Source organism: Rhinoderma darwinii, chromosome 11 (genome assembly GCF_050947455.1).
Source record: "Rhinoderma darwinii isolate aRhiDar2 chromosome 11, aRhiDar2.hap1, whole genome shotgun sequence".
Taxonomy (NCBI): domain Eukaryota; kingdom Metazoa; phylum Chordata; class Amphibia; order Anura; family Rhinodermatidae; genus Rhinoderma; species Rhinoderma darwinii.
Genome location: NC_134697.1, coordinates 11,236,172 through 11,264,050, shown reverse-complemented (window position 1 = coordinate 11,264,050; position 27,879 = coordinate 11,236,172). Strand labels below are relative to the sequence as shown.

Below are 27,879 nucleotides of genomic sequence, written 5' to 3'. Positions count from 1 at the left end.
ATTTGTCCTGAGTGCGGCAATACCCCATTTGTGGTGATAAACTGCCGTTTGGGCCCATGGGAGGCCTCAGAAGGAAAGGAGCGCTGTGTGTTCTTTGGAGTCCAGATTTTGCTGGATTGGTTTTCGGGTGCCATGTCGCATTTGCAGAGCCCCAGAGGTATCAAAGCAATAGAAACCAATCACAAATGACCCCATTTTGGAAACTACACCCCTCAAGGAATTCATTTATGGGTGTTGTGACCATTTTTACCCCATAGTTTTTTCACAGAACTTATTTGAATTGGGCTGGGAATGAAAACAAAATTATTTTTTTCAAATAATATGTAGTTTTGGCTGAAAATTTCTTATTTTCACAAGAAACAAAATACCCCATTCTGTTGCGCAATTTGTTCTGAGTGCCGCAATACCCCATTTGTTGTGATAAACTGCCGTTTGGGCCCATGGGAGGGCTCAGAAGGAAAGGACCACCATTTGGCCTACTGGGGATTTTCTAGTGCGAAGTCTTGTATGCAGAAGCCCCGCAAGAAGTGACCCCCGTTTTAAAAACTACACCCTTAAGGCATTCATCTAGAGATGTAGTGAGCATTTTGACCGGAGACCTACACCCCATAAACTGTAATGTGGGTTCTCCCGGGTATGGCAATACCCTACATGTGGCTGTTATCAGCTGCCTGGACACACAGCAGGGCTCAGAGGGGAAAGACGAGGGGGGATAAGCTGTGCGGAGTACATCAGGGTAAGTAAAATTGGGGTAAATTATAAACCAAGGGATGTATGATAAATTTTAAAACAATCTTTCATACAGAGCTCTGGTTATTCGGGACACGTGTCACATTGATATATTGTGTCCTTCCTTATCCCCCTCTTATAGCAGACTTTGCACCTCTTTTGACTTTTTCCCTTCTTGCCAGTTTGGGGAACTTCTCCTGGAAAGTGTTGCCCTGGTACGATGCGTGTGGGCTCGCTTCCAGAAGTACTGGGTGCCCCCCCTTCTTGGTCCCTAAAGATTAGGTTCTTGATAATCACCTGCATTGTACAATGCCATCTGTATGATGTGCCCGGCCAGCTTCTTATACCACACCGCATGGCGCTGTAGGGCTTCAGGGCTTGATTTGACAAGTCCATCCCTCCCATGTACCTATTGTAGTCCAGGATGCAGTCTGGTTTGGGGGTGGCCTTTCCTTCATATATCCTAAACCTGTAGGTATACCCTGATGCACTCTCGCACAGCTTATACATCTTCACGCCATACCTTGCCCTCTTACCCGGCAGGTACTCGCGGAATTGAACCCTCCCTTTAAAATGTACCAGGGACTCCTCAATAGAAATACACTTCTCGGGGGTGTATGCTTGGGAAAACCGGGCACTGGAACGGTCTAATAGGGGTCTCCGTTTATACAAACGGTCAAAACTGGGGTCATCTCGGGGTGGGCACGGCTCATTATCAGTATAATGTAAGAAGCGAAGTATTGCCTCATTTATTTATTTTTTTAGGTTCCAGTTCAGTTCTGAAGTTGCTTTGAGGGGCCCATATATTAGAAACCCCTATCAAATACCCCATTTTAGAAACTAGACCCCTCAAAGTATTCACAACAGCATGTAGAAAGTTTATGAACCCTTTAGGTGTTTCACAAAAATTTAGAGCAAAGTAGAGGTGAGGTGAAATTTACTTTTTTTTTTTGTCAGAAAATCCTCTTTATACCATTTTTTTTATAACACAAAAGGATTTATCAGAGAAACGCAACTTAATACTTATTGCCCAGATTCTGCAGTTTTGAGAAATATCCCACATGTGGCCCTCGTGCGGTAATGAACTGAAGCACCGGCCTCCGAAGCAAAGGAGCACCTAGTGGATTATGAGGCCTCTTTTTTATTAGGCACCATGTCCGGTTTGAAGAGGTCTTGTGGTGCCAAAACATTGGGAACCCCCCAAAAGTGACCCCAATTTGGAAACTAGACCCCTTGAGGAATCCATTGCAGTTTTCTTGGGGTGCATGCGGCTTTTTGATCAGTTTTTATTCTATTTTTAGTTGGCGTGGTGACTAAAAAACAGGAATTCTACTATTGTTTTTTTTTTTAGTTTTTTTTTTTACAGCGTTCACCGTGCGCTATAAATGACATATTCACTTTATTCTGCGGGGCGATACGATTACGGCGATACCAGATGTTTATAGTTTTTTTTTATGTCATGGCGTTTGCACAATAAAATACGTTTTGTAAACAATCATTCACTTTTTGTGTTACCTTATTCTAAGAGCCAGAACTTTTTTATTTTTTAATCAATAAAGCCGTGCGAGGACTTATTTTTTGCGTAACGAACTGTAGTTTCGATCAGTACCATTTTTCGGTACATGCGACTTTTTGATCTCTTTTTATTCCATTTTTTGGGAGGTGAAGTGACCAAACAATTGTGATTGTGGTACGGTTTATTATTATTTTATTTTACGGCGTTCACCGTGCGGGATAAATAACGAAATCATTTTGTAGTTCAGGCCGTTACGGACGCGGCGATACCAATTATGTATAGTTTATTTGTTTGTTTATATATTTTTATTAATAATAAAGGACTGATAAGGGAAAAAGGGGGATTTTTACTTTTATTACTTTTAAATCTTTTATTTTCTTATTTTTACACATCTTTTTTTAACTTTTTTTTTACTTTATTACTTTGTCCCACTAGGGGACATGAGGGCAGGAGGCCCTGATCGCTATTCTAATACACTGCACTACATGCGTAGTGCAGTGTATTAGAACTGTCAGCTACTCACTGACAGCAAGCATAGTGGGTCCTGACGTTGTCAGGACCCACTAGGCTTCCGTCTATGGCATAGCCGGACGCCATTGTTTGGTGTCCGGTTGCCATAGTCACCATCGCCGGCCGCTATCGCGTAGCAGGCCGGCGATGGCAGCTTAACCCCTAAAAAGCCGCGATCTCTATAGAACGCGGCTTTTAAGGGGTTAATCAGCGGGGACACAGCGATCGGTCCCCGCTGTAGGAGCTGTGACAGCTGCTGAACAAGACAGCAGCGTCACAGCTCCTGTATGTGTCGGGAGGACGGCCGAAACGGCCGTTACTCCCGAGACGTACTATTACGGCATGGAGCGCGAACGATACAGCTGCCATGACGTAATAGTACGTCAAGGAGCGGGAAGGGGTTAATGCACGGGGGGAGGGAGGAATAGTTTCTCCTACAACAGATTACTGTGCAGTATCTGATGAAAGACACTGGACAAGCAGGGAATGCTGGGAGATTTAGGTTCTGAAGCCTGAAGAATAGTGACTGCAGCTCTGGAGTATAATACAGGTTGTAACAGGATCATTACAAGGATTCTAGTTTATATCACTGGGGCAAAATAAAGTCTCAGCTTAGCTGTTAGTTCTGTGTCTCACACTGGTGGCATGTAGGAGAATTCTGAATGCAGCTCTGGATGTGACTGGAGTGATGAAACATAAGATCAGTAATGGAAAATCATATATTCATTTAAAGGGTCTTCTTTAATGGTTACATCGCTGCCTTGACTTGAATCTTGCTGCTAATTTCCAAATATATTACATTGCTATGTTGCAATTACTGTGGTGTTCGTGACATTAACCCCTTTCTTCCTTTTCCTCCCAGATACGTTTTTAAGCGCCTCCGTTTCCTTGGTAATAAGGCCGTGTCTCAGGGAGCCGCGCTCTTCTTCTTGGCCATATGGCACGGTCTACATTCCGGATACCTCGTCTGCTTCTCGCTGGAGTTCCTGATAGTCACAGCAGAGAGACAGGTCAGGTGACTGGGGTTTAAAGGGGCGGTACGGGATTAGAAAAACATTGCTTCTTCCAGAAACAGTGCCACGCCTGTCCATGGGTTGTGTCTGGTATTGCAGCTCCACTACATTAAAGTGAATAGAGTTGAGCTGCGATACCGCAAACAACCTGTGGAAGAAAGCGGCTATGTTTTTCTAATGCTTGACCACCTTTTTCTGGTGGAGCCGTCATCTACAGAGCAGAGACAGGCAACGGGCGGACCGTGACAGCGCTCAGCCTATAACCTTACAAGGAGCCGATCGTTTTAGTAAGAAACGAGGCGCGAGGTTCCCAGACAGTCTGCAGTCCCATGATGCTTCAGGCCACAGAAGACCTGTCTCTCCTCTGTATATGACAGGAGCATGGGGGGAGGGGGGAAGTGTGATTATGGTCTAGTCTATTATATGAATGATTCTCCTATCTTCGTTTTCCATCTCTGTCCAGGCAATGGAGTTGGTGAGGGACTGTCCTGTACTCAATCACTTCTTCTCCATGCCGTTGTTGCGCCCTCCTCTCTACTTGGTGCAGCAGTTCTTCCACTGGCTCTTTATGGGATACCCGCTGGTGCCGTTCTGCCTTTTCACCTGGGACAAGTGGCTCAAGGTAAGAGTATTTGTGCCACGTGTAAAGTATAGGAGGAGACGTCTACATACAAATAATCGGGCTCCGTGTGTGTATATACACGTATGTAGCAGAGTTTGTCAGTTCACAGATGTAATAGAGCTGTACACGTATGTAGCAGAGCTAACATTATCCAGGCATTAGGAGCATTTAGGTCCACGCTGTTTTTTTTTTATAGGACTGCGGGCAAATCCAGTGACCTATATAAACTCTGTAAGCTGTCGCAATGCACAATAGAAACCCATACATGACAAATTTAGCTCTGCTACATCTGCATATAGATAATATAACATATTCGTAAAAAGATCAGGTTATTTGACAGTCCCCTTTAAATTAGGGCTTGTTTAAGATCCCTTAATATCTCTAAATTAATAAAGCTGAGATCCCAAGTGTTCATAGGGGACCCCAGACTGATTCCAAACTGAAGTGCCACGACCCGGGCAGAACTTCTGACTGGCCAAGAGGAGCCGTTGATAGGCATGCTGCGACACTTACAAGGCACACATGAATCATTTCACCCCCTCCCCCCATAAGTCTGTATTACCCATTTAAGGTTTGTAGACTTATGGGCTGTCTGCCATGGTGAAAGAACGTTAAACCTTCCCTGCGTGTCGCTGTAAATCTCTAATCACAGCCTGACAATGTACGCGGAAATCCTCCAGTCATGATACAGATTATCCTGCTGCGTCGGCCCGTGACCGGCGGGAGCCCTCTGCTGCGTCGGCCCGTGACCGGCGGGAGCCCTCTGCTGCGTCGGCCCGTGACCAGCGGGAGCCCTCTGCTATATCCTTAGAATAGGCCATCAATATCTGATCTCTGGAAGTCTGACTTCCAGCACCTCCGCCAATCCGCTATATGGGGGCTACGCTGCCTGCAGCCCCTTCATGCAGCTGATGTGAGGGGTGCCGGCAGTTGCAACACGCACTGACCCGATATTGATGGTCTATCCTTTGGATATTACAGTCCCGGACCGGAAATCCCTTTTTAAAGAAGATTTCTAGGTTTATTTAAAAAAAAAAAAAATGAAGGAAAATCTCTAACTTTCTAATATACTTTGGAGAACGTTCATTCACTGACAGCAAGCATATCTTGAAAATGGTGAGGAATTAAATCACAGAGGATAAAAACCTGTCCTGATCAGACTTGCCCACTGTAACAAACAGTGCACCCCATGTGAGCAGGACAAGATCAGGATGGGTTTTCAAAGTATGAATGCCAATAAGAATGTTTATGTTCACTGATGTCAAGCAGAGCTCTTGAATATGGTGAGGAATCAAAGCAAATTATATGAATAAACTGCAGATTGGACGACCTTTTAACTACGAACCCTTACCACCGCCTCTCCCCGTCTCCGCAGGTGTACATGTCGGTCTATTTTATAGGCCATATATTCTTCTTATTGCTGCTGTTTTCACTGCCTTACGCACGGAAAGTTCTGGTGCCGAGAAAGGACAAGCTGCAGAAGTCCCACTGACACCGCTCTATGGTAAGATCTATGTCCCCCTCCCCCCAACCATGACACCACTGAATTATCTACTGGGTGAGATCTAGTTTGGCTGCCATCTCCCACCCAGCTTTCCCAGACTCCTGAGATGCAAGTTTGCTTAATTATGTGTTGACCAATCATGGCACGACTAGGCAGATTTTCCGCTATGGAGTGTATGTGGTGGCCATATTGGTCGTCCGCCGGCTTTCCCAGGAGCAGAGCTTGGAAAGTTTAGCAGCAGATTGGATTTTAAAGGGCAACTAAACTTTTTTAAAAAAAACCTTTGACGAGTCGTAGTGACATGTCTGAAGTTTTGATGGGTGGGGGTCCGAGCACCGAGACCCCACCGATCACTAAAACGAAGCGGCAGGAGCGCTGTGGAGCTTCGTTTCTGATCGGCTTTCCAGTAAAGTGAACGGAGTCCATAGAAAGTCTGAGCCCGTACACCGCCCGCTCGGCTTTCCCATCATAAATGAAACAGCACAGCGCTCACCCGAGCGCTTCCTCCACTTCGTTTTAGCGATCGGTGGCGGTCTCAGTGTCCGGACCCCCACCGATTGAAACTTCTGACGTGTCACTATGACATCAAATGTTTTTTTGAACGTTTAGTTACCCTTTAAGAGAAAATATTCTAGATGAATGAAATAATCCTTCTGTCCTGTCTCCGCAGATTGTACGTCACTCGTCGTGGCGATGGTTAGCGCACCTCCTTCCATGCTGGCGCCATCGTAACAGCGGACGCATCACTGCCAGGAAGGACACCAATTGCTGATACTAACTTTTTTTAATTAATTAAATACAAACTGGTTGCCGGCGCCAATAATCCTGCAGCAATGTAGGCCCCCCCAGACCTTATTTTATAGACTTTTCTACTACTTGGGAGGGGGGGGGGGGTGTATTTCTGAACTTTCTATTACTTGAACTTTTTAGGTTGCTGGAGACTTTCACCCAAATGTCGGCGCTCGACTCCCTCCTATATCACACATCTGCCTACGCCCGCCGGGGCACGTCACAGGGCAGCTAACACGACGGCCAGTGGAAGTCGATGGTAAAATTCTACGTGGATAAGGAAGGTCCGGGAATTATGGATACCGCCGGTCATTGATTAAATGAGAAGTGCTGGGTGGGAGGGGCCTATCAATGGGGGAGGGGTTATATAAGTACAACTATGACCGTTCACACCCCTTAGAGCCTATGTGAAAGCATGATACCAAACCAGGCCGATCAGAGCTTAAAGTTGTCAAGAAAAAAAGAAGTGCACTTGGATTGGTTGTTGGTATCATGTGATCACAACGGGGGGGGGGGTCGGAGGGATACAGTCATGTCCTGCCTTTTTAAGAGCTGCAATAAAGCACTCTTCCAAGTCAACCGGTCTGTGCCACATATTCGTTTTTAAACCCCAGCGCGACCAACTGCACAAGTAAAATAAACTCTATGGTGTAATCCCCGATCCCGTGTGATTAAGGCTCTGCCAGTAGACTGCAGCACAATGGATCTGATAGGAGGGTTTTTTATGGTTGGTTTGGCGTGTTCTGCATGTATTTGTATCATCAGTCTGCTGACGGTGTGTTTGGGTGTTTGATTTTTTTTTTGGGGGGACCTTTTCTTGGAAAATAATAATAATAAAAAAAAAAAAAAGACTAAAACACTTCATTCCCCTCTGATCATGCGAACATGAGGATTACTTCATTCTGCAAGTGACGACGACGACGATTATCGGATTTGCCGGCAGATCGTAAATCCGGGCTCGGGAGGGTCTGCGCTCAGCAATGCATGTGACTGGCTCATATTAACCCTATTCATACTGGTGTATGATGAGAAGTTCTGCAACTTTCTAAAATACTGTTTCAATTCCTCAGCATTTTCAAGATCTCTGATTGCTGTAAGTGAGAGGCTGAAAACTTCTTGCAGCTGAGGGTTTGCTACAATTTGTATCCGGTCTAGACAATCCCCTGTGAGCTAAACATGTCAGCAGCACAAATCTCTCTCCTGTCCTGATGGTTTGTCACAAAGTAGCAAGGCAGGAAAATGGATCGGAACGTTTAGCTTACAAAGGATAATCTAGACTGGATACAACAGTAGCAAACCCTCTGGGTGTAAACTAAAATGTCCACGTTCCCTGACAGCAAGCGGAGATGTTTCAATCCTTCACCAAAGTCTATTAGAAAGTTGCAATTTCTTTTTAGTTTTTTTTTTTTATTTCTTTTTGCATAAGCAGAATACATTCCTTTAGTCCGGGTTCCCGCGTAGCGTAAACGCTGCGGAATTTCTGCAACGCAATTCTGTGCAGAAAATCCACCGCATTTACAGAAGCAACAAAGTGGATGAGTTTTTATTGCTTTTCGGTTGCGGGTTTTCCCCCATTGAATTCAATGGGGATGCAAAACCCGCAACAAATAGCCAAGGGTTTTGCGACCTCAGCAGAATCGCACTGATTCCGCTGCAAAAATCGCAACTTAGAAAAAAAGTTTATACTTACCACCCGGGCGTTGTCATACAGATGCTTTCTTCTGTTCCTCCAGGCCGGCCTCCTGGGGTGATGTTTCATCCCATGTGACTGCTGCAGCCAATCACAGGCTGCAGAGGTCACATGGGCTGCAGCGTCAGCACAGGAGGCCGGATTTCACGTCGGTGAAAGTTTTGTGATTTTTTTTTTCTTAACATAATGGTCATCGACGTTATTGCTATAAAACTTTGTGAACAATAAAAATGTTTTTGTAGCTTTAAGGCTCTGCTAGGGGTGTCTGTTGCAGATCTGGCAGGGTTTAGCGGAGACAATATTGTGCTATTGTGGTTAGTAAAATAGCGGACACCATGACAGAGCTCATTAGTCAATGGGTTCCGTCGGCAACTGAACCGTCGGTTCCATTATTCCCCTGTTCTGCTCCTCCGAATGAGCAGAAAGATGGAACACACTAATGCAGGTGTGAATCCAGCCTCTGTTCTTGGGGTGATATAGTTCAGGCGTGTAGGAGGAAGGAGCAGGGTCTATGTATTCTGCAGAAGCCTGGGTGACTCAATGACTAAATCATAGCTACTAAAAATAGCTGCTGTAACTTACATTATGGGCTCAGCTGGAAGAGTCGTTCAGGAACAGAACTGGCAACTGAGGGATAAGAAGAGATCACAGCGCTTATATGATCATTATGTGTCTGGTACTAGAACCAATTGTTCTGACTAATGGCACGTTTTCACATTTCCGTGTGTGGCCCTTTAACAATCGGTCTCAAAAATGTCACAAGGCTGATCTATCTATATAGGTAGGTGAGGGCAACAGAAGCTCCAGGGCCGCTCCCATAGGTTTCATATAAGGCCCCACTGTAACATCCTGATAACATACATGGGTATAACTGTAGCTACTCCGTGGCCCGGAGGGTGAGGGGCCCCATTCAGGGGCAGGAACTTTATTATAAGAAAAAACAAAAAGTGCATCAGGGTTTTTTTTCGACGTGTACCTACCTATCCTTTACGTTTTTTGCCATTGATCAGTAGTACATGTGAAGATACAAATCTTTGTAATATATCTTATTAGGGAAAAGTGGTGGTTTCCTTTCCTGAAGACTCTGGAAAGGCTTAAAAAAAAAAAAAAACCTCAGTCACCACAAAACCATCTAGTGTAAAATGGGACATGCTAGACCGGGAGGACGGGTGCAGCTTATCACATGAGGGGGGAAACATCGAATTGGCTTAGAGCCCCCACACCTAGAACAGACCACTCGGCGCTTGTGGAGAGAAAAGGTATTTACAGAAAACGGTAGAAGGGAAGTGTACGGGTCGCCTTGCTATAAACATGTCCTCCAGTCTAGATGAAAACCTTTTTATTACAATTGTAACATTTTCTGTGCTGTACAATAGACTGCCTCTCTGGGCTGCACAGACTTGTTGAATCAAACTTAGATTGCCATAAAATCTTATGATCGTATTTTTTTATTTTTTTTTTCATTTTAACCACACGGGGAGAGCGGGGTTCAGTTGTAGTTAGCCCCATGTCTGCACTATATTCAGCCGCACCCTCAGATAGAAAACTGAAAGGGAAATTATGTTATCCGATCATCCCCCAAAAATCCTCTGCATAGACGGGGAATTTATCAAAACTGGCGTCTTGTACACTGGTCTTAATGGAAATAAAGCTGGAGTAAGATACATTTATTAGGAGGCGAACGCCTCTTAAAAAATACGTTGCATCTGAAGCCGACCGTGCGGCCATGCGCCATGTATTCCTCGGCTTTCCATTGGCCATAAAATAAAAAAGCATGCTCATCTCACCGCTCCTCTTCACCCCTCCGTGTACCCTCAGCATGCCACGTGGCTCATACAATGCTGCCCGGCGTCAGTACATTGTCTGAGCCGCAGCATACTGCGGAGCGGTGAGGTGAGCATTCGTTTATTAATTTTTTTGTCAAATTGGAGGGGGTGCAACGTATTGGGGCCCAGCATGGGCCTCTACCTTGCTACGCTCCATAGAGCAAAATCTACGCCAGATAGGAGCTGGCATAGATTTCGACTATTTTTTTTACACCAGTTTTCTGGCATATATCAGACCGTGAAAAAAGAAAAAAAGAAAAAGATCCAGAAATATAGCTAAGCACTCTTGGGTTCAATAAGAATAAATAATTATTTTATTTTTTGAATCCAGATAATACCGGCAAAGTTAAATTTATACATAAATACAAAAACAATTTAAAAAGAGAATTCTCCTGGCCAGGAAAGAGAACATACAATAAACCTACAAAGCATAAATGATATTGCCTGATGAATATATAGCATGATGTATATGTGTTACACGATTTTACAAAGAGATTTCCAAATGGAAAACCGCTGGACTGTGTTCACACTTGCGGTTTCCAAACATATATGTAATTTGTATCACAATATTGCCAAGATACCTATTTGGAGTAGCTGATAATGATATAAATAACAAGATTTTCTTCATATGCATATAATAAGACTTGACTCTCAAAATAGAAAAATAGCCTCACGAATTTAAAGAAATGTGGTTATAAGCGTGCTTTTTTCTCTCATCAAGTGGATCAAAAATTCCAATTCAAATCTAATGGTGATAGGAAGTCTTTTCACAGACCCTTGGGTCAATGTATAGCCCTCAGGCAGTTGGACTTTGAAGCAAGATATGGGCTTATATGGATTTTTACCTTCCCCTCCGACATCCAGTAAGTGCCGGGAAGACCATGCAGGGAGGTAGTTAACTCCGGTGTAAGAAATGGCAGATCTCCTCAAATGGGAAGTTCGCCTGTGTGGCCACACATTTGGTTTCAAAGCATCCACATCTCCACCATTCCTTCCCTTGGCGCTTTCCTCTATTGATCCATGCAGGCAACAACCGCTGTACTCACGGAGGTAGGGGCCCAGCAATGCGGGATCACACACTGATGTTTCAGGTGAATTGAAGGCACTCCAAGAGGAACAGACCCAACTGGACAAGATCGCACGCCGGCAGCCAGGTAGGTAAAAATTCCAACGTATGTTCCTTTCCACGTGTGATCTTCAATACTGGACAGGTATTCTCTGGGCAGGGTTTGGACGTCACTACCCGCCCCGTTGATTAGAACAGCTGACGCGTTTCATCCCTGAACGGGATTTCTTCAGAGCAGTTTGACAAGTACTGCCAAACACACTATATTTATAGTGTCCCAAATTCATTCATTGGTTCAATAATAAAAAACATAATGTTTCACACAAAGATATTATGGATATTATATATTAAAATCTTACATGAGATGCCGCAATGATATATATCTCTCAATTTCAATAGCAGGCAAAAATATTTTTATATTCAAACAGACAATTAGAATATCCAGAAAATCAAATTCATAAATATATTCAGTATTTATTGGTTCTCCTTCCCTGCCTCCCCTGAAGTATTATCTGTATTTCATATGCTTATGTGTATGGTTGGATATATCCCATATAATATATATTAAAAGAATTGAACAGATTTCATCTTGTGTCAAAATGATATAAGGGGGGATCCCTTATTGAAGAAAAATTCGTTCCTCCATAAATCCACTACAAAGTCTAGATAGTAGTAGTTATCCGTATTTACGGAAGAATTAATATTAATAATAAAATTCAGGTAATAATTGTATTACTATGTAAAATTCAACTATTGGTCTTATTTTGACCAAGTAGAGACACACCACTGATTGCCCTCCCCCTGATAAATACTGAATATATTTATGAATTTGATTTTCTGGATATTCTAATTGTCTGTTTGAATATAAAAATATTTTTGCCTGCTATTGAAATTGAGAGATATATATCATTGCGGCATCTCATGTAAGATTTTAATATATAATATCCATAATATCTTTGTGTGAAACATTATGTTTTTTATTATTGAACCAATGAATGAATTTGGGACACTATAAATATAGTGTGTTTGGCAGTACTTGTCAAACTGCTCTGAAGAAATCCCGTTCAGGGATGAAACGCGTCAGCTGTTCTAATCAACGGGGCGGGTAGTGACGTCCAAACCCTGCCCAGAGAATACCTGTCCAGTATTGAAGATCACACGTGGAAAGGAACATACGTTGGAATTTTTACCTACCTGGCTGCCGGCGTGCGATCTTGTCCAGTTGGGTCTGTTCCTCTTGGAGTGCCTTCAATTCACCTGAAACATCAGTGTGTGATCCCGCATTGCTGGGCCCCTACCTCCGTGAGTACAGCGGTTGTTGCCTGCATGGATCAATAGAGGAAAGCGCCAAGGGAAGGAATGGTGGAGATGTGGATGCTTTGAAACCAAATGTGTGGCCACACAGGCGAACTTCCCATTTGAGGAGATCTGCCATTTCTTACACCGGAGTTAACTACCTCCCTGCATGGTCTTCCCGGCACTTACTGGATGTCGGAGGGGAAGGTAAAAATCCATATAAGCCCATATCTTGCTTCAAAGTCCAACTGCCTGAGGGCTATACATTGACCCAAGGGTCTGTGAAAAGACTTCCTATCACCATTAGATTTGAATTGGAATTTTTGATCCACTTGATGAGAGAAAAAAGCACGCTTATAACCACATTTCTTTAATTCGTGAGGCTATTTTTCTATTTTGAGAGTCAAGTCTTATTATATGCATATGAAGAAAATCTCGTTATTTATATCATTATCAGCTACTCCAAATAGGTATCTTGGCAATATTGTGATACAAATTACATATATGTTTGGAAACCGCAAGTGTGAACACAGTCCAGCGGTTTTCCGTTTGGAAATCTCTTTGTAAAATCGTGTAACACATATACATCATGCTATATATTCATCAGGCAATATCATTTATGCTTTGTAGGTTTATTGTATGTTCTATTTCCTGGCCAGGAGAATTCTCTTTTTAAATTGTTTTTGTATTTATGTATAAATTTAACTTTGCCGGTATTATCTGGATTCAAAAAATAAAATAATTATTTATTCTTATTGAACCCAAGAGTGCTTAGCTATATTTCTGGATCTTTTTCTTTTTTTCTTTTTTCATTAATCTATATCAGGAATGGCACCGTGCTATATTATATTGCAATTTTGGGTTCGTTAGGTATGGTTTGCAATAACCACATCTTTTTTTCTTTATACAATATATCAGACCGTGGTGACCCCGCTCCTTTTAAGAAGTCACGTCTCCTTCCACAGAAGTGCTGAGAGCAGCGTAAAAAACCCAAAAGTCTCAAATTGCACTGCAAATTTTGAGCCCTGATGCCACCTTATTACACTAGAAAACTGGCATAGAAAGACTGATAAGTTCTCCCGTAACTAAAAGATAAGATTCTGCCTGCCTGCAGCCACCACTAGAGGGAGCTTACTGCATACACATTCATCATTGAGTTCAATGAGCGCTGTATACACCTGTAGGCAGTGAGCTCCCCCTAGTGGAGGCTGCAGGCTGGATATTTTGTCGTTGGGGATTTGGAGTTCTTTATCAGTAAAATCGAGCATAGACCACGATCAGCACTGAATTTTGGATCATTTAGTTTAAAAAATAAAAAACAGAAATGGTGGTAAGGGTGGGCATCACAGACACGACCTAGATGTGGGTTATATGTTATAGACAGCGAGTCGGTAAGTTATGGCGTTTGTCACAGCTGGCAGACCATCTGCTTTAAGGCTCTCATTAAGAGACGAGCGTCATTGAGGTCCTACCTATCCTCAAGTGTAATATTATAGTGCCATGCTCCAGGCAAGGCGCGGTCACGTGTCATCGGGGGATTCACCAATGTGGCAAATATTACAATATCCAGATTGTGTAGTGACAGAACCCCATGGCGGTAGTATTACTTAGGTCGGGGCTGTTTCTTAAAGGGACCTCGCTACCAGAACAGGCTCTCTTTAGATTACCAGAAGTGGTATAAATAGTCACGTCTGCACAGAAGTGTCATGTGACCTCTCTCAGCGCTGCTGAATGGCTGAGAGGACTCTGCGGAGGGGCATATGTCGCCAGCTACGGTGAACACACCTTCCATTGGCTGTTTTTTGGGTAATTTTGCCCAAAATTAGAAATGTCTGGCACTCATGTTCAGTGACCTCCTTACATGTGAAAATAACAGGGCTGACAGCCAGGAGTCTAACATACACCAATGTAGCAGAGCTGAGTTTGTCCTATGACATAATTTGATGTGAATAGGACTGCAGGTAAATCTACTGAGTTCTCTTAAAGGGGGAAAGCCAAATTAAACTGATAAAACAAAGGAGATGCGGCAACTTTTTAGGCAGGGATATATGTAGGCCGTTGGTCACCTCCACCCATAACTTCGAGCATATCTCTATAGATGACCATAAGCTCAATCAGCCCTGGCATCTACCAGGTTAGTCTGTTCTGATGCCAGCCCTGTCTCTAGGGCACCTGAACAGAGTGGTGGGGCTAGTGTCTGTATCGGGTATAAGTGGCGGGGGTCTCCTGCTGCCTGCAATGGCCACATTCAATTGCATCCATGTCCTCCCCCTGCGCTGGTGCCCCCGGTATCCTCAGAGTCTAGCAACAAATTTACTACATCTGTATAAATCATCAGTTACACGCAACGTTTAGTGACCGTAGAAAAGCGAATGTTGTAAATGTGAAGCTGTGGAAATAAATGTGAAGAAACAACTTCCTTTTAAAGCGGAAAATTAATGATTACATCAATTGTTCCTCTGAATAAATACTGAGGCAAGAAAAATATCACTCCTGTCTACTCACACTGACGGATTATATAGTCACTGACCAAGTGTTCAACTAGAAAGATACAGTGTTATCTACAGAAAAAGTTGTCACTGTGTACATACATTACATTACTTGTCTAGTACTGATCCGGAGTTATATCCTGTATTATACTCCAGAGCTGCACTCACTATTCTGCTAGTGGAGTCACTGTGTACATACATTACATTACGTATCCTCTACTGATCCTGAGATACATCCTGTAATATACTCCAGAGCTGCACTCACTATTCTACTGGTGGAATCACTGTGTACATACATTACATTACTTATCCTGTACTGATCCTGAGTTATATCCTGTATTATACTCCACAGCTGCACTCACTATTCTGCTGGTGGAGTCACTGTGTACATACATTACATTACTTGTCTAGTACTGATCCGGAGTTATATCCTATATTATACTCCAGAGCTGCACTCACTATTCTGCTGGTGGAGTCACTGTGTACATACATTACATTACTTATCCTGTACTGATCCTGAGTTACATCCTGTATTATACTCCAGAGCTGCACTCACTATTCTGCTGGTGGAGTCACTGTGTACATACATTACATTACATATCCTCTACTGATCCTGAGATACATCCTGTATTATACTCCAGAGCTGCACTCACTATTCTGCTAGTGGAGTCACTGTGTACATACATTACATTACTTATCCTGTACTGATCCTGAGTTACATCCTGTAATATACTCCAGAGCTGCACTCACTATTCTACTGGTGGAATCACTGTGTACATACATTACATTACTTATCCTGTACTGATCCTGAGTTATATCCTGTATTATACTCCAGAGCTGCACTCACTATTCTGCTGGTGTAGTCACTGTGTACATACATTACATTACTTGTCTAGTACTGATCCGGAGTTATATCCTGTATTATACTCCAGAGCTGCACTCACTATTCTGCTAGTGGAGTCACTGTGTACATACTTTACTTATCCTGTACTGATCCTGAGTTACATCCTATATTATACTCCGCAGTAGATGGATGCAAATCAGCAGCACAGGATAATTTCTCTAAAGTGGGTGCACGCCTCCTGGGTCACAGTCCACGTGGAATAAAAGGATCTCTATCCAAATATTTGGTAGTGCTGCCTCATCTTCTTTTTGTCCTATATTATACTCCAGAGCTGCACTCACTATTCTGCTGGTGGAGTCACTGTGTACATATACAGTGAAGGAAATAAGTATTTGATCCCTTGCTGATTTTGTAAGTTTGCCCACTGTCAAAGACATGAACAGTCTAGAATTTTTAGGCTAGGTTAATTTTACCAGTGAGAGATAGATTATATAAAAAAAATAAAAGAAAATCACATATTCAAATTATATATATTTATTTGCATTGTGCACAGAGAAATAAGTATTTGATCCCTTTGGCAAACAAGACTTAATACTTGGTGGCAAAACCCTTGTTGGCAAGCACAGCAGTCAGACGTTTTTTGTAGTTGATGATGAGGTTTGCACACATGTTAGATGGAATTTTGGCCCACTCCTCTTTGCAGATCATCTGTAAATCATTAATTTCGAGGCTGTCACTTGGCAACTCGGATCTTCAGCTCCCTCCATAAGTTTTCGATGGGATTAAGGTCTGGAGACTGGCTAGGCCACTCCATGACCTTAATGTGCTTCTTTTTGAGCCACTCATTTGTTGCCTTGGCTGTATGTTTTGGGTCATTGTCGTGCTGGAAGACCCAGCCACGAGCCATTTTTAATGTCCTGGTGGAGGGAAGGAGGTTGTCACTCAGGATTTGACGGTACATGGCTCCATCCATTCTCCCATTGATGCGGTGAAGAAGTCCTGTGCCCTTAGCAGAGAAACACCCCCAAAACATAACGTTTCCTCCTCCATGCTTGACATCGGGGACGGTGTTCTTTGGGTCATAGGCAGCATTGCTCTTCCTCCAAACACGGCGAGTTGAGTTAATGCCAAAGAGCTCAATTTTAGTCTCATCTGACCACAGCACCTTCTCCCAATCACTCTCAGAATCATCCAGATGTTCATTTGCAAACTTCAGACGGGACTGTACATGTGCCTTCTTGAGCAGGGGGACCTTGCGGGCACTGCAGGATTTTAATCCATTACGGCGTAATGTGTTACCAATGGTTTTCTTGGTGACTGTGGTCCCAGCTGCCTTGAGATCATTAACAAGTTCCCCCCCGTGTAGTTTTCGGCTGAGCTCTCACCTTCCTCAGGATCAAGGATACCCCACGAGGTGAGATTTTGCATGGAGCCGCAGATCGATGTCGATTGACAGTCATTTTGTATGTCTTCCATTTTCTTACTATTGCACCAACAGTTGTCTCCTTCTCACCCAGCGTCTTACTTATGGTTTTGTAGCCCATTCCAGCCTTGTGCAGGTCTATGATCTTGTCCCTGACATCCTTAGAAAGCTCTTTGGTCTTGCCCATGTTGTAGAGGTTAGAGTCAGACTGATTCATTGAGTCTGTGGACAGGAGTCTTTTATACAGGTGTTATGGAATAAATATATGTATAATGTATCTGGGGCCCCAAGGAGTGAAATGTTATAGAGGAGAACATGTGTTACAATAGAATGGGTATTTTAGAAAGGTTAAGAGAGGAAATAGTTTGCAGCTGCTCTGCTGTCCATTGAAATTGCAAACAGATGGCGGTCAATCACTTGACCAACCCCCCTAAGCATAAAAGGAAACCTAAGGGAATACCTTGTGTTCCACCAATGGGAAAGAAGGATGTAAGGATTGAATATACAGATGACTCATATGTTATGGAATGTTTTTTGTTCTGACGCTATAAAAGCGACCACTACAGTTAAATAAAGTCAGAAGGATTTTTACTTTGAGAAACGTCTCAGTGTATCTGTTGCTTCTCCGAGCTCGCCCCCCCCCCCACCTGATTTGAACCTGCATGGAGATCAAGGCGTAACGTGACTCAAATTGCGATCACAGAAATTGGCGCCCGAACAGGGACTTGACCAGAAGGACGGCACCCCACCTAGGGGATCTCCCGGGACTTGAATGGCGACCACCCGGACGAAGGAACGTGCAGACCACTGCTGCAGCAAGGTAAGAAGACTTAATTCTTACAAACTCTGCTCTGCACCTTCCTGTCTGGTAGGTCACCTTCCCGGTAGTACTCCTGAGGGATAGAGGGGCCACATGAGGGTATTTTTAGTGTAAAAATCTGGTCAAGTCTATATGTAATCCTACCCTCAGGATAAAGTGCCTGATCTCCATGACAGTATTTGTATGAATGTTGTAGAAACCCAGTTTTGTGTCACAAATGCATTTTAGAATAAGGAAATTGTTTTTGGAAAAAACTTCCGATAATCCGGCAAATTACCAGAAACATGTGTACATGCTTCAGGTGACTACGGGGATTATGATAGGCTAAATTTTAGCCCGAAAATCGAAAATTTTGTGCAATCTGATAATCCGGCAAAATACCAAAAATGTGTGTACAGCATTGAGGTACTTGCGGGGATTATCATGCACTGATTTTCAGCTCAAAATTCCAAAATTTTCTGCAATCCGATAATCCGGCATGTCAAATGAACAGCTTGATTTTACGTTTTCCTTATTATTTGGATCAGGAATATTTGTCATATTACTGTTATGGTGTGGAGGATATCTCCTTGAGTGGTGTTTAAAGTGAATAAGAAGAAAGTAAGCTAGTTATAAAAGGAATTTAATTCTCTGGCCAGAGTAGAAGGTTTAAAAGGGTTTTGAGGGGATAAGTAACTGTATAAAATAGGTGAGAAAGTTAGTGTGGGACTTTCCCTAACAGCCAATAGCCATAGTGTTTGTTAGTGAAGATAAAAACAGAGAGAAGGGTAAGAGTCCCCTCCATCATAGCAGGGCTATGGGAAACAGTCACGGCAAACGAGAGTTTGAGGTATGGCATATGGGTGAGCAAGCACCTGTTAAAAGGGTGTAAGCTTACTAGGGGATCGTAAATCCAGAAATTCACCCCCTACATAACTTAGGGTCTGCCTATAGGCGACCACTTATAACTAGACAATGGGGAACTGGTGTCCCTATTAAGTACGGAGACTAGAAACTGTCTAAAACAGATGAGAATGGAATTCGTCTGTCAGCTAGAATCTGTAATAAGAGTAAGTACGGAAATTAGAAACTGTCTAAAATAGATGAGAATGGAATTCATCTATCAGTAGCTAAAATCTGTAACAGGAGTAAGTACGGAAACTAGAAACTGTATAAAACAGATGAGAATGGAATTCGTCTGTCAGTAGCTAGAATCTGTAACAAGAGTATGAGATGAGCACCCCAAAGGACAAACCGCCAAACAGGTAGTAGCAGAAAGAGAAGGTAAAAAGGCAACGCAGGGAACAAATAAATAAATAAAAAAAAAAAAAATAAAAAAAAAAAATTAATGAAAGCATGTGGTCTAGAATCCCATGGACGGTTAGACGCAGAAAAATGGAATGAATGTTGTGACACAAAACGTGGATGGTTGAAAGATAAAAAGTTACAGGGGAAAGCAGAAGCATGGAGAAAAGTGTCAGAAGAAGTAGTACGAGGAGGTTGTCAGAGGAAATTCATATATTATAAAGTAAAGTTTAAAGCAAAGGAAGTGATAGAACTAGTAGCTGTTTTAATGTTGCAAATGACCTTATAGTAAATTCCCATATGGTATAATTTAGAATCAACTAGTGTGACAAGAGAAGGGGGAGGTGGAGAACTGCTGCTGGTGAGATAAGAAATGTAATCTTATTCTTGAAATGAATGGACACAACATTAAATGCTGATATAGATATTTTGTATGACTTTGTGTCATATTGTATGTATTAGAAAACAGGACCAGCCGACGCCCGGTAATGGCGTCCGTACCTCATGTTGAGTGTGTCCTCATTGTTGGTGGGAAACCCCCTGCGCACTGTTTCTAATGGGAGAGGCTGCCCCCCCTGCCCCTGATGTGGCCACGCCCGGCCCATCCAAATCAGTATGAAATAATCACCTTGTTAATTTTGTCATTTGTAGTGTCTTTTCTATTTACAGAAGTTCCAGTTTTAGTTCACTGATGAAACAACACGTCATCATAATATAGAGATGGTGGCCGTCAGATTGTACGGTTAAACATTAACGTAGATAATTCCTATACAATGGTGTGATGAATGATTGCAGATACGTATGTTGTTTTGCCGGCATTGAAAGTGTTAAGATTGTGAGAAGTTGTGAGAAGTTGTGAGAAGCTGCGAGTTTGTGACCCCCCTCCCTCCCCCCTGAAGTGTGCTGTGTTTGGGAGGAGGAGGAGGGGGGCTGACTGGGTGCAGTCTGCAGGGCTGATGAGACAAAGGGATCTCAATATGCACTGCTGAGATATATATATATCAGTAATGTCTACAAACCGAAATAAATTTCTTCTCTTTTGCGCAAGCGCTGTTGGTTATAAAAGTTACGATATTTATGTGTTCTGATGTGATCAGATTTCATGTGTTTTGATAATTCAGATGTATTAAACTACAGATACTGTGAGACACGGGGGTTTTGAAAATGTATGTGCCCCCCACCGTTATACTGTTTATTGGTTTGCAGTAATTAATGTTATCAGAGATAATATTTTCTGTTTTAATGAATAACTAACTACAATTGTTTTGTTTTTGATTTCACACATGAGTTATGTCATTGTAAAGATCAAATGTTTGTCAGGAAAAAGTCATTTTTGTTTCAGGCTGTTGTACATTACAAGGGGTTAAATTAGTGTTATGTCGAGATGTAGTTTTGAACTCTGCTACATCACTCTCGCAGAGTCCACAAAGGGGGGAAGGGTGAAGGAACTGATCAGGTACAATTTTGGTTTATGTGTAAGAGACCATCCCCCTCCAGCAAAGTTACACAGGAGGCGATGTGATATCACTCACACGAGTTTTTATGGATTTAGATGAGGGAGAAGGCAAAACAAAACTTGTCTGGACATTGTTAATTTGATGTAAAGTTTTTGGGAATGTTTTATTTTTATTTGTTTTTGTATTAATCAAGTATTTGCAGAACCTGATAAAGGTGAGATTCTCAAAGTATTTTGGATTATCAGCTGAATGAGGAGGAGTTGTGTTTGGTAGCGGCTTGTGACACCAATCCATGGAGTACCTCTACGCAAGCATATACTTTGTACTGGACTGAACAAAATGGACATGACACTGCGGTTCTCACACAAAGTCATGGACCACAGCAGAGCCCGATAGTATATTATTCAGCTAGACTAGACCCTGTGGCCCGAGGTTCCCCATCATGTGTGAGAGCTATCATTGCTGTAAATTCAATGTTAAACAAGGCCTCAGATTTGGTCCTGGCATTTCCACCACATGATATTACTGCTATTCTAACTCAAGTACAACCTAAGCATTTGTCCACTGCAAGACATTTGAGATTAACCTGTGCTCTTCTTCTTCCTGAGCAGGTTACTTTACACCGCTGTACTACATTGAACGCAGCTACCTTACTGCCTTTGGAGCAAGGGGGAGAAGACGTAGGTAAAGTATGGTCACAATTTTTGTCTGAAACTGATGAACATGATTGTATGGCCCTTATGGCCCAGGAAACAGTGGAGTTCGCACATGTAAAAGATACCCCACTCCAAAACCCAGACCTAATACTCTTTGTGGATGGTTCAAGGTATTGTGTAGAAGGATCTTTTCTTACAGGATATGCAGTAACCACCGAAGATGTAGTCCTAGAAGCAGCCTCCTTACCAGCGTCCCGCTCAGCACAAGAAGCGGAGTTTAAGGCCCTGGCAGCAGCATGCCAACATGCAGAAGGAAAGACAGCAAATATATACACTGACTCTCGATATGCTTTTGGGATTGCACACGATTATGGCCCCATATGGAAGGCTAGACAGTTTTTGACCTCTGCAGGTACACCTGTAAAGAATGCAGACTTTGTAAAATACTTGATGGAGACCCTGATGTTACCTACAGAAGTAGCAGTAGTAAAAATTAAAGCTCACACTAAGGTGAGTTCACCAGAGACAAAAGGGGAAATGCCCTGGCAGACGAAGCGGCAAAGCAAGCAGCACAGAAGCTACCCGTGTTAGCAGCCGTATATCAGATAAAAGATCCAGAGGAAACAAGACCAGCTGTAAGCCCGGAACTACTGCAAAAACTTCAAGGACAAGCAACAGAAGAAGAAAAAGACAAGTGGACGGCCCAAGGAGCAACGCTACGAAAAGATGGCCTCTGGCAGTGCCAGAATAAACTGTGCCTGCCTAAGACAATGTTCCCAATGATGGCCCAAATAACACATGGACAGACACACCAGTCAAAAACGGCAATGATGGACTTGGTAAACAAGGTGTGGTATGCCCCAGGGTTTAGTGTGATGGCCAGCAGTTTTACACAAGGATGCATGATCTGTGCAACACATAATATTGGAAGAACTGTAAAAGTACCACAGAAGCACACACCCAGACCTATATATCCGTTCCAGAGACTGCAGATAGACTATATTCAACTACCCAAAGTTGGTACCTATGAGTATGTGCTTGTTTGTATTGATCTCTTTTCAGGATGGCCAGAAGCTTTTCCAGTAACCAAAGCTACAGCCGTAGCCACAGCAAAGAAACTGATCAACGAGGTGGTGTGCAGATATGGAGTTCCAGAGGTGATCGAGAGCGACAGAGGAACTCATTTTACGGGTGAAATCATGAACTATGTGTTGTCAGCTCTAGGCATAAGTCAAGCCCTACATACACCATACCATCCACAAAGTAGTGGGAAGGTTGAGAGACTAAATGGGACTCTCAAATTGAAAATCCAAAAAGCAATGGTAGAAACCGGGAAACCATGGACCGAGTGTCTACCATTAGCCTTGTTCTCAGTAAGATACACGCCCACAAAAAGAACAGGTCTCAGCCCATATGAGATCTTATTTGGGTCGGCTCCCAGATTAGGATGTTATTTTCCACAGGTGCTCCAAATGCAGTATGGTAGACTAACAGATTATGTATAAACGCTGAACAAACAAGTGACTAAGGTGCATGCACAAGTCTTTGCTTCCATTCCAGGTCCTGATTCAGTTGACGTATAAGCTAGAACCAGGAGATTGGGTCGTTGTCAAAAGACACGTGAGGAAGAGCCTTGAGCCAAGGTTTGATGGTCCTTTTCAAGTCCTACTCGTTACAAGCACCTCAGTGAAGCTACAAGGAAAGGCAAGCTGGATTCACGCCAGTCATTGTAAAAAGGTTCTTCAGCCAGAAGAATGAAGATCTTTGCGGTTGTTGCGGCGGTTATTGCGTGTGCTCTTATACAAAAAGGCAGAACTGCTACTCCTGTACACGTAATCAGTACAGAATCACTGGAACAGTTCAGGACAGGGTGGGCGAATGCCACAGTGGATAGAAAGCAGGGTAACTACACCTGTAAGGCCAATGCCCCGTGTTATACTACAAATGTGACTACAACCGAAGGGACTTGGAGAAAAGGACCACATGGAGGGACTGTGTACCTTCACATAGACAAAACAGCCAACATTAGCATACAAGAAGAGACGACTGTTGTTTTGTTGTTATGAACCAGATTTACAGTATCTATAGAAATATACAACCAGTAAAAATAGAAACAAAATGATAAATAAGATTTATGAAAGATGCAACAAGGAGAGGCTCAACTCTACGATTGTAATAAAAGAGACTGATGGGATGATATTATGTATGAATAATAGCCAAATAAGAAATAGAAGATATTTTGTATTCTTGATAACAATTTTAAGAGATAGTTTTAAGCCACATATAACAGTACAAAGTCTGGAAAGAATCGCACACACTTGTAAGAGCGCTGTAACCCAACAGCAGAGAAAGAATGTACACTTCAATATTTCCTTCCCTGAATCCCCCAGCTGTCATAGACAAAAAAGAGAATGGTATGACACGCTATTAGGAGGGGTAGGAACGGGATTAGGAGTATTGAATGGTATACAGTTAGAAACAGTTATGAACAAATTAAACTCAGTGGGAGACGACACATCTACTGCATTAAGGATAGGTGCCTCATGGTTACCTACTACCTTTGAGGTACAGCAGAAAGGGTTAGCTATAGATGAACTGTTTCTAAATGTTTTTAATGAAAGTATGCTAACCGAATATAGAACATTACAGAATGTATCAACTTTTGTAAATTGGACAGTATGTACGCTTAAAACGATGTGGCAACAAGAACAGATGAATAATTGTAAGAATAAATTGTTTAGTAGTCATGTTAGGCAATGGACAGACATTCTGCCCATAGGAGAGAGAAATGATACGTGGTTATTGTTACAGCCTGAGTATACTGAGTGTACACCTAGATGGTGCGCAGGAAGACTAATAGCATTTCATGTGAAAAATCCTACTCTATTATGCAAATTTATTGTTATGCCAATGGTAATGATTGATCCGGTGACATTATTAGGACAATATTGTATCCTGGAAATGAAAGGAACACACATAGATTCTCAAAATAAGACCAGGAATATAGATTTGTGCCAATTAACAGAGCAAGGATATGTATGTAATGAGCAGTCAGGGATATATGAACCCTGTCTAATGCAGCACCAGGATAATGTATGCGCACTCACTATAATCCCAGAAGCTAACCTACAGGTTTATATTGAAGTAGGTCCACAGCATGTATGCTTAATAACTAACGACAAGCAGACCCTCAGCCAGTTTAATCTCATAGGACCATTTTCAGGATGTCTATACAATGTGACGCATTTGACTTGGGGGAACCAAACTATAGTGTTCCTGCCTACTTTAGAAGAAATAATGTCCACTGTATGGGTACCTGAACCTTTGCCCTATGGAAATTTTAGTTTGCCACTGGAAGAGTTAAAACAAGTGTTACAAAAGTCTAAAGACGTAAAGAAATTGATAGCAGCCCATAATGTAACTCTAAGTAAAGTGAAAATATTGGCTACAATAGCAGCTAGGGAAGTAATAAATTTATCGTCAGCAATAAAAGATGCCAGTGCCCATCACTGGTATGACATATTTACAGGATTTTCCCCCACTGCCACTAAGATACTGCATGTGTTATTCCAACCCTTGATATGTTTCATAATATTGTTTATATTGCTTACATGTTTCAATTGTTATACATTTCGCAAAATAAGGGAAGCATTCAATCAGAGGCCTATACATTATGATGAAAGAGTGTTGTGAGATTACCCCACCTACATACCTGTGTGAATCAAGTGAAGAAATGGATCGAAGCCTTGCTATCAGGAGATAGAAGTAGCATTGGAATTTAGGTGTTGGTAAAATCACAAAAGGAGGGATTGTTATGGAATAAATATATGTATAATGTATCTGGGGCCCCAAGGAGTGAAATGTTATAGAGGAGAACATGTGTTACAATAGAATGGGTATTTTAGAAAGGTTAAGAGAGGAAATAGTTTGCAGCTGCTCTGCTGTCCATTGAAATTGCAAACAGATGGCGGTCAATCACTTGACCAACCCCCCTAAGCATAAAAGGAAACCTAAGGGAATACCTTGTGTTCCACCAATGGGAAAGAAGGATGTAAGGATTGAATATACAGATGACTCATATGTTATGGAATGTTTTTTGTTCTGACGCTATAAAAGCGACCACTACAGTTAAATAAAGTCAGAAGGATTTTTACTTTGAGAAACGTCTCAGTGTATCTGTTGCTTCTCCGAGCTCGCCCCCCCCCACCTGATTTGAACCTGCATGGAGATCAAGGCGTAACGTGACTCAAATTGCGATCACACAGGTGACCATGTAAGAGCTGTCTATAAAGCAGGCACCAAGTTGATTTGGAGCGTGTAACTGGTCTGGAGGAGGCTGAACTCTTAATGGTTGATAGGGGGTCACATACTTATTTCTCTGTGCACAATGCAAATAAATAGAGATCATTTTGACAATGTGATTTTCTGGGTTTTTTTTAAATATAATCTATCTCTCACCAGTGGCGGATTAAGTAGACCATGGGCCCTGGGCTGTTACCCAAACTTGGGCCCCCCTTCCTCACCGCCGCCCTGCCGCGCCGTAACTATTTTTGACACTACTTTTTTGGGCAAGCATTAACAGTGTTACGATTTCCCTTGTCACAGGGCTGTGTCCCTACATACTGACAGTATCACACTGTGCAGGGACACAACCTCCTGACAAGGGGAATTGTCTATCAGTCCTGGACTGCAGAAAGACTTTTTGTGAAATACAAGGATTCCTATAATAAACATGTCAGGAGAGGTGACAGATTCTCTATAAATCTAGTGACTCACAGGTGACGACGTCTCAGATTCTAGTAGTTTTTTTCCTCTTTTCTTCTCCATCCGGTCCAGCGCTCATGACGACTTCTCCCGGCCATGACTCATTTCTGCAGAATTTGCCACTCAGACGTCTCCTCACTTTTCCAACATTTCCACACCTATAAACGAAAATAAAGTTATCATGGTGCCACATACTGTGCCCCTAAATATAATAGCACCAAACACTGCGCGCCTGAATATAATACCACACACTGTAAAACACCACATACACACAGCCCCCTGTACATAGTGCCACACACAGCCCCTGTAGATATTACACACCCCCATAGATATCGCCATACACAGCCCCCTCTATATATCACACATCCTCCCCGTAGAGAGCGTTACACACAGCCCCATATAGATAAACTTTATGAATAAAAATTGTAAAATAGCAAAAAAGGTGTGTATAAAAACGATAAAAAACTAACCCTGCATTGTCTACGGAAAAAACGTCGCAAAAATCACGTCGTTTTTATTTATTTTTTATAAAAATGTGTGTTTGGTGCAACTTTGTAATTACGTTTTATTAAAAAATATTTTCACTTTTTGAGATACAGCTGCTTTGTATCCTGTATCCGTCAGGTCAGCAGGACTGACGGGATCAGTGACACGCAGGATCCACCTCAAATCTATCACATCTAAGATTATAATTTAGCGCAGGGCCCGTTTCACTGATCCCGTCAGTCCTGCTGACCTGACGGATACAGGATACAAAGCAGCTGTTTCTCAAAAAGTGAAAATATTTTTTAATAAAACGTAATTACAAAGTTGCACCAAACACACATTTTTATAAAAAATAAATAAAAACGACGTGATTTTTGCGACGTTTTTTCCGTAGACAATGCATGTTTCTTTTTTTTTAGCGTTTTTATACACACCTTTTTTGCTATTTTAGAATTTTTATTCATAAAGTTTGAAAATAATAGTAAAAAAATAAGCTTTTTTACGTTTCAGCTATTTTTTTTGGTAATAACATAGTTTTACCCTAAAATAGACCTTTTATTTGTAATCGTCATTGTTTACCGTAAATGTTAATATATTACATGTCTATATTAGGGTAATTGGGTCAGCGCTAGCGTTACAACAATGATTGGCGGGGGGGACGGACGGTTTTTATTGGGGTGGGTATTTTATGTGTATTTATTATTTCATTTTTTTTGCACTTTACTTTCCTATTTTTTTATTACTGTGGTCTGTTCCTCAAAGGTCAAAAAAGACCTTTGGGGAACTTTATATATATTTTTTCTTTCTTTTACACCATGTTTTTCCCCTGTAACTGGAGTTGCACGGCAGCCCCAGTTACAGGGGAAATCAGCCCTCTCATAGTGACGATTGTCACTAATAGGGCTGTGCTGGGTCTAGTTAGACCCAGCAGCAGCCTGCCACTAACGGCACCCGGCGATCATGTGAACAGTCACATGATCACCGGGAGGAATAGAGACAGCGCCGCTGCTGCTGTCTCTATTCCTATACACAGCGTTCATTGAACGCTGTGTAAGAAGACATCGGAGAAGACAGAAGCAGCGAAAGCTGCTTCTG

General features: G+C 42.3%; 1 protein-coding gene across 1 annotated transcript in view; it reads left to right on the top strand.

The window, feature by feature from the left end:
* Positions 1–7,540, top strand: part of LPCAT3 (lysophosphatidylcholine acyltransferase 3) — a 32,087-nt gene extending 24,547 nt beyond the window's left edge. Inside the window, exons 10-13 of the mRNA XM_075842931.1 lie at positions 3,618–3,765; positions 4,232–4,390; positions 5,766–5,894; positions 6,565–7,540. Coding sequence (XP_075699046.1) covers positions 3,618–3,765; positions 4,232–4,390; positions 5,766–5,882 — 424 coding nt within the window. The 3' untranslated portion in view covers positions 5,883–5,894; positions 6,565–7,540. The remainder of the gene's footprint in view (positions 1–3,617; positions 3,766–4,231; positions 4,391–5,765; positions 5,895–6,564) is intronic.
* Positions 7,541–27,879: the final 20,339 nt, after the last annotated feature.